Source organism: Rhinolophus ferrumequinum, chromosome 11 (assembly GCF_004115265.2).
Source record: "Rhinolophus ferrumequinum isolate MPI-CBG mRhiFer1 chromosome 11, mRhiFer1_v1.p, whole genome shotgun sequence".
Classification (NCBI taxonomy): Eukaryota; Metazoa; Chordata; class Mammalia; order Chiroptera; family Rhinolophidae; genus Rhinolophus; species Rhinolophus ferrumequinum.
The window spans coordinates 46,090,841-46,098,058 of NC_046294.1; the positions used below are offsets into that span (position 1 = coordinate 46,090,841).

At 42.1% G+C, this 7,218-nt stretch overlaps 1 protein-coding gene across 1 annotated transcript; it reads left to right on the plus strand.

The window, feature by feature from the left end:
• Positions 1–6,008: 6,008 nt before the first annotated feature.
• On the plus strand, positions 6,009–6,953 carry LOC117030917 (olfactory receptor 51I2-like). The gene has a single exon (XM_033121164.1). The coding sequence runs from the start codon at positions 6,009–6,011 to the stop codon at positions 6,951–6,953; it is 945 nt and encodes a 314-aa protein (XP_032977055.1).
• Positions 6,954–7,218: the final 265 nt, after the last annotated feature.

Here is a 7,218-nt window from a genome sequence, read left to right on the forward strand (position 1 = left end):
TGCAAAAGCTTGCCGCTTTACTAGTTGTCCAACAGGGGTGGCAGGTTGGCTCAGTTGGCTGGAGCGTGGTGCTGATAACACCAAGGTTGCTAGTTCAATCCCCACATGGGCCACTGTGAGCTGCGCCCTCCTTGCAAGTTGGCGCAGGCAATTAACTTTTTTAAAAGTTGAGTTCAATGCCAGGCATTTAGCAGGCAACGGGTGGGCTGGGACGTCCGGGAGGGAGGCTGATTTTCCACCCCACCCGGTCCCTTTCGGGTATCCCAGCGCTCCTCCCCTCCTCATTGTCTGGCCCAACAACCCTGGCTGCTCGCGCCGCGGGTCCAGGGCTCCCGGGCAGAGGGATGGGACGGGGCGCAGGTGCGGGTCCAGGGCTCCCGGGCAGAGGGATGGGACGGGGCGCAGGTGCGCGAGACCCGGCCTGGGTAGTGGTCTGGGGTCATGCGCCCTGAACCAAGCCGACGCCCCAGAGTAGCCCTCGGGGATGGTGGGGGAGCGCGGCGCTTCCGGGTAGGAAGGTGAATTATATATTAATAAATTTTTAAAAAATCATAGAAACATGTAATCATTGAAACTTAAAAGTACAACTGCCTGGAACCCACCTGTCTATGAGATGCTACAAATAAAGTAGATGGAAGCCCTGGATCTGGGTGGGGGTACAGAGGAAGGGGTCAAGTTTGTTTCCCAGATCTTAGCTGGTGGCCTTATGGGAAAGTCAGAAGTTCAGCATCACCAGAATGTGAAAGATTGATTTTAGCTTCTTTTTTTTTTCCTTTTTCCATTTTCTCTTTTTTTTGAGGGAGGTTGCAGAGAGAGAGGCAAAGGCAGAGAGACAGTCCATTAAATAGGAAGAAAAGGATAAACACACAAACAAAAAAGAGTTAGTAATGATTAACAGGTACATGAAGCATGTTTCAGGGTCTTAGCTGGATGAAAATTATTAGGTTTTTGAAAATGTTAAGTGAATAAGTGAATGGTCTATGTTTGAATGCAGCTCTGCCACTCAGTAGCATTATGACTTTGTACCTAATTTGACCTTCTGGGGACTTCTTTTTCTTATCTGTAAAATAGGTAAAGAGTATTTCCCTCTAAGTTTGGTTGTTAGGATTTCAAGAGACGTCCACAAAATTCTTGATGGAGTTGTGGGAACATTATAAACACTGAGTATCATTGATGATTATTATGTTTCTATCACCTTCATCTCTAGCCAAACCTATATTCTGGCTTCTGAAAGTATCTTAAGAGGACCCGGAGTGGTGACTTGGTTTGAGGGAAAAAACCTTAGAGCTGAAGGTAAAGAAGAATGAATTGTATTCTTGGCTTACCATTTACTAGCATTGGGCCCCTTGGCACTCACACTCCTCATCTGCCAGAAGGTCCTTAGGACCCATCCTTGAGCGGAACTCAAGGAGCCAGAGGACGTGGTGTGGGGGCAGGTAAGCCCTGCTCAGCTGGGAAGAGAGGAGAGGAGGCCTTTGCAGGCATATCTGAATCACACATGGGGATAGATAGCCAGAGGCGTCCACTGGGAACACATTGTTAGGAGCCTATGCCTGGCAGGTTTTGGCAGGAGGATATTATGTCTTACCATAGGAGGAGGGCAGACTTGTGGGATTAAGCCTGTACCTGTCGGAGGAGACCCAGATGGTGTCTGAGAATTGCTTGGATATGTGAGGAAACTCACCTCCTCAACCCGCCAACACACACACACACACACACACACACACACACACACACACACACACACGAATTGGTACCAGACCGTTAGGGTGCTTTGCACATTCTATGGCATAGGGAAGTTTCTCTACAAACAATTGGAAAAGGAGAGAAAAAAAGTATGTGTAGAAATGAAAAACATGGTATCCAATTAATAAAAAAAGTCTTCCTAAAGTAAAGTGTGAAGGAGAAAGTCCCTCAGCAGGTAAATATGGAAGATGAAAAACAAGAAAAAGACATGATCAAGAAATAGAATACCAACCCAGAAAAGCAGTAGGACACATTCCTTAATGCCAGCTGCTTAAGAGAGCTGAGAAGCACCTGATCCAGACAGAAGCAAGAGAATAGAGGGCTTCAGGAACAAGTTACCAAGAAAATTAAAAAGCATTTAATAAAATGCATTCACTGAGCTATTGTGTTTCCTTAGGAGTCTCCCAAACAAGAATATTAATTGTTATACTTATTCATCTACACATTCCAATGACTAATGGGAATGAATGACTTGATTTATAGTTTACTTTTATTAACGTATAGCTGACACCATAAACAGGGCAGGGACTGTGACGTTGTCATACACAAAAAGACAATCATTTTTTCATATGGGAAAATTTAAAGAGCTCGACTTATGACCAAGGAACAAGAACATAAAATTCAGATAAATCCATGTGTATTGATCAGTGCTTGGGTGATTTCCTAACTTCTCCCATGACAGTCAGTGTGACTGAGAAGAACTAGATGTACATTAGGTAACGAACTGAATCCTTTGGCCCGACTTGTGTATGAGTAGAATTGCTAAAAAGCTACTACATTTACAGCTTGGTTAGTCTCAGACAAACATTCAGTATTTGAGAAGTTCTTTCTAAACCCAACTTCTTTTACTATCCTCCCAATCTGTTCACGTATGTTTCCTGTTACTAATCACTATTCCTTCCTGCTATATCTGCTAGTGTTTTCTTAGAAACGAGTTGTGCTAACTTGTCAAGAAGTTATTCTTATAACTTAGGTCAATATCCATTCCCAATTGTTTTACTTTCAGGACCCAATATTTGGGATTTAAATATAATCATTACCATCGAATAAGTGTTATATGGCAGCCAATAGGCTAAATGCCGTCTATGCCTTAGATTGTTTAAACCATCCCAATCATTCTATGATGTAAGTACGACTATAACCCGTTTTATAGGTGATAAAATGAGACTGTGTGTTGGTTAGAAAATTTCTCCAGGCAAGTGGTGAATGTCAGACTCAAGCTCAGGTTCACCTAGCTGAAAACATTATCAGTTAATCCTTATTACTTATGTTGTCTCCCTAGCAGGCGTTCAATACACATATACGAAGAAAATAGCATAGTGCAGTGCTCTTAACACCTTCTTAACCAGGATAAACGCTTTCTATAGTTTGACTTAGAATTACACTGTGTGCATGGTCAGTCACAGTGTACCAGTGCTTCTTAAACATACTTGGGGTGAATTTCATGGACGATCCAGGTGAGAATTTCACATGTTCTAATACATTCAAATGTTGAAATTAATTTATATGTGACTTAAGCACTGTTTATAGGATTCAGCATTTCTTGTGGATATTGGCCATACACATATAATAGAAAGGCCATAAGCTAAATTGGAAGACCTAGATTTAAATGTTCTGCCATTAACAAGCTGTATAAATTTGAGGTGTCTCTTTTCCTTTCTAGGCTCTAATGACCTCTTCCATAAAATGAGCAGCTAGATAGGATATTCTCACAGGTCCTTTCCAGTTCTGATCATTCTTACTCCTGTAGGAATGAGTGATGAAATATTAAATCAGACAGTTGTGGAGCACTGTAGATGCTTGATATTTTCAGCAGTCTGTGAGCTCCTGAGCTGATATAAACTCAAGGGACTTCCTGGATGCAGCCTTATATTGCTCAGACCAGGCCGTTGGCAGAAGTAACTGGGGGCTGAGGGCAGGGCATGCAGGTCCCCCATTACTGCTCTTTCTTCCTCTGCACCTTCCACGTATAGGGCTCTCCCAGGTTGGTAAGTTGGAGTGTCAGACACTCCAGAATCAGGTCCTACGGCAGTGTGCCTCTAGTTTAGAAATCCTGAGTGCTATAATATGACAATCTGAAGGAGAAAATGCTGTCCTTAATCTGAGTTAGATTTTTTTTCCCACTGAATGTTTTCACCTTTATCACTTTCCCAGTTCTACACTTTCTATCTGTTGCTCTTGTTCTCTGAAATCTAGCCATGCTTTCTGCTTCAGAAATTATTTTCCCAGCAGGGACACCCCATCAATTTAGATGCCTTGGTGTGAATAAGTACCCCACACTTTTCTCATAATAATGTGGTATGAGTGGGGTAATACAAAAAGACACTGGCTGCTTTGGGAGCCACTTGGCAGGAACTTACTTTGTGTTAACAGACTCCAAATCAAGGATGTCTGCATACTGCATACAGAGGCAAACAAAAACGTTTATGAAGTGTTTTCAGGTAAGAAAAACAAAGAGGTCCTAAGAATATTGAATGGAGAAAAAATGTATTCTGAGAAGAAAGGACAGAGGAGTCCTGAGGCAGATGGAGGAGCAAAGGCAGATGAAAGGCTGGAGGTGAGGGAGAGGGGCAGGCTTTAGAACTCAAGAGTTGCCAAGTCTTTGGGCCTAAGAGTTTTCACAACTGTCTACTTTGGGATCTTCACAACCTCTTTAGCCAAGTTTCTTAACATATCCAACTTACAACAAAGACAGCCAAAACCCAGAAAGGATCAGTAACTTATTGAGTACATCTCCTGTTTAAGATCTTGCACTAAGCACAGCAGGGACTAAAACAACAAATGAGTCAGTACTGAATTCTTGGAGCTGGTGAGTCAGAAGGAAAGATTGGACTCACACAGCTATAATGCAGGGCAGGCAGAGAAACAGGTACAGAAGGAGATGCAAACCTATGGCTGTGAGAATGGTTGGGGAGAGGTTACCTCTGCTGGCAGTGACCAGCCAAATTTCCATGGAGGAGGGCATCATTGATCCTGGGGTCTGGCAGGTGGATTGAATGGGCATGGTCACACATTCTGGGCAAACTCCAGGAGCTGGGGAGCGGTTGTTCATGTTTAGATGATAAAAAATAGATCTACCTGGATATTGTGAGGTACAAAGAGGGAAAGTTTGAGATTTGAGACCAGAAATGTTGATTTAGTATTGACCACAGAGGGCTTTTAATCTAGGCTAGTGAGTTTGGATTTGATCTTTTGGTAATGAGGGAGCGTTCAAGGTTTCTAATCACAAAAATGCCACTTTAGAATTTGCCTTTAGAAAATATTAGTCCTATTCCAAATTAGAAAATGAAATAGAGAGAAGCCTGAGAATTGTTAGGAGGCTGTTATTATGGTACAAGAATGCAATTTCTTGGGTCTGAAATGTGAGACACAGGTGAAAGAAAATGGAGAAAGGTGCTGACAGAGGCGCTTTGGGGTCAGTGTTTTCATTGATTCCTACCTGGTTTAGTGTAATACATAAAGGAAAGAAAGTAAAAGTGATGTTTGAATCTCAATCTTAGGAATAATAATGGTATTATTCACAGAGATGGAGAACACAGATGAGAAGCAATTTTACGTTACAGAGAAATGATTATTAATCCATGACTTTCAGGAGTGAGGTGCTGTTCAGTTCTGAAGAAATGTTTCAGAAATGACTTTCAGTAAATTAAATTATACAGGGAAAAAAGTGATGTCATAAGCTAAATGGATAGAATGAAAAGATGAGTAGAAATATGGGAGTCAAGTGCATTTTGATGAACATCTGGAAGGTTATTTCTATGTATGGATATCTTTCTCTCCATCTATCTTCTGTCTGAATGAATGTATGGAATAACTGAGAGACTACAAAAGCTGGGGAGTCAGCGTGAGAAATTGAAAAGTTTATGGTTTGATGAATAAGTGGAATGTTTAGAAGGAGGACAGGATAGTCAAGAAATCAGTGATCAGGAGAGTTTTGTCTTAAGTCTTTAACCAAATGATGCCCATAGATTGATAAAGAAAAGAGTTCATAGCTTTAAACATGAGAAAGAGCATGGTAGCAACAGACAACATAACCAGTTCAGGCAGCTGGATAAACTAAGAAAAGTCAGACAAATCCAGAAATCTTGGTGACAGTGAGAGGCAAGGATGAGTGATTTGCTGAATAAAATTGAGTAATGCCATTAAGTGAAGGACTGGATGGTGTATAAGAGCCTTAAAATATTAGGTCTAGGCCATGGATACAACTATGTTTTGTCTTCTTTACAGGAGAGTGGTCTTACAATCTAAACATTCATCCCAGCATGGGAGATAACCCCCACAACAGCTCAGAGATGCCTTCTTTCATCCTGACAGGGCTCCCAGGGCTGCAGACTTCCAAACACTGGGTGTTTCTGCTCCTTGGTACCTTCTACATTGTCTCCATTGTGGGCAATGCCCTCATCCTTTTCATTGTCAAGGAGGAGCAGAGCTTGCATCGACCTATGTACTATTTCCTGTCCCTGCTTTCACTTAATGACTTAGGTGTGTCCTTTTCCACGCTGCCCACGGTGCTGGCCACATTTTGCTTTTACTTACAGAAGATCAGCTTTGATTCTTGCATGGCTCAAATGTTCTTTATTCATCTCTTTTCCTTCACGGAGTCTGGGATCCTACTAGTTATGAGCTTTGACCGTTATGTGGCCATCTGTAACCCGTTGCGCTACGCCACAGTGCTCACTGATGCCCATGTGGCATGCATGGGCATGTTTGTTATCATCCGCAGTTTCTGCATGGTTTTCCCACTGCCTTTCCTTCTGAAGAGGTTGCCTTTCTGCAAGGCCAATGTACTCTCCCATGCCTACTGCCTGCATCCAGATCTGATCCGCCTGCCCTGTGGCGACATCACCATCAATAATATTTTTGGTCTGTTCATTGTCATCTCTACCTTTGGCCTGGATTCTCTACTCATTCTCCTCTCCTATGTGCTCATACTACGCTCTGTCATTGCCATTGCATCTCGGGAGGAACGGTTAAAGACACTCAACACGTGTGTGTCACATATGTCTGCTGTGCTCATCTTCTATGTGCCGATGGTTGGTGTGTCCATGGCAGCTCGCTACGGGAGACATGCCCCGCTGTATGTGCACACAGTCATGTCCCTCATTTATCTTTTTGTTCCTCCAACACTCAACCCTGTCATCTATTCCATCAAAACCAAAGAGATTCGTCGGAGGCTTTGCAAAATACTACTGAGAACAAAGTTTTAAGCAATAATCATGTTGAAAGGCCAAGAGTCAGAAGATATTTATTGTTACTCCACAAATTTGAGTTTTTAAGACATTTTTACCAGGCTTTTAAAATTTCCTTTGGGGCACTAACTTACTTTTAGAATTTCTCCACCAGATGTTTAATGACATCCTGGAACTACCTAGGACTCCAGCCAAGAGGTTTTGGTGAGGTAAATAAACTGGGTCATAATTTAGCAAAAAATATTTGCTCAATTTTTCTCTTTTTTAATAAGAAAAATGTACA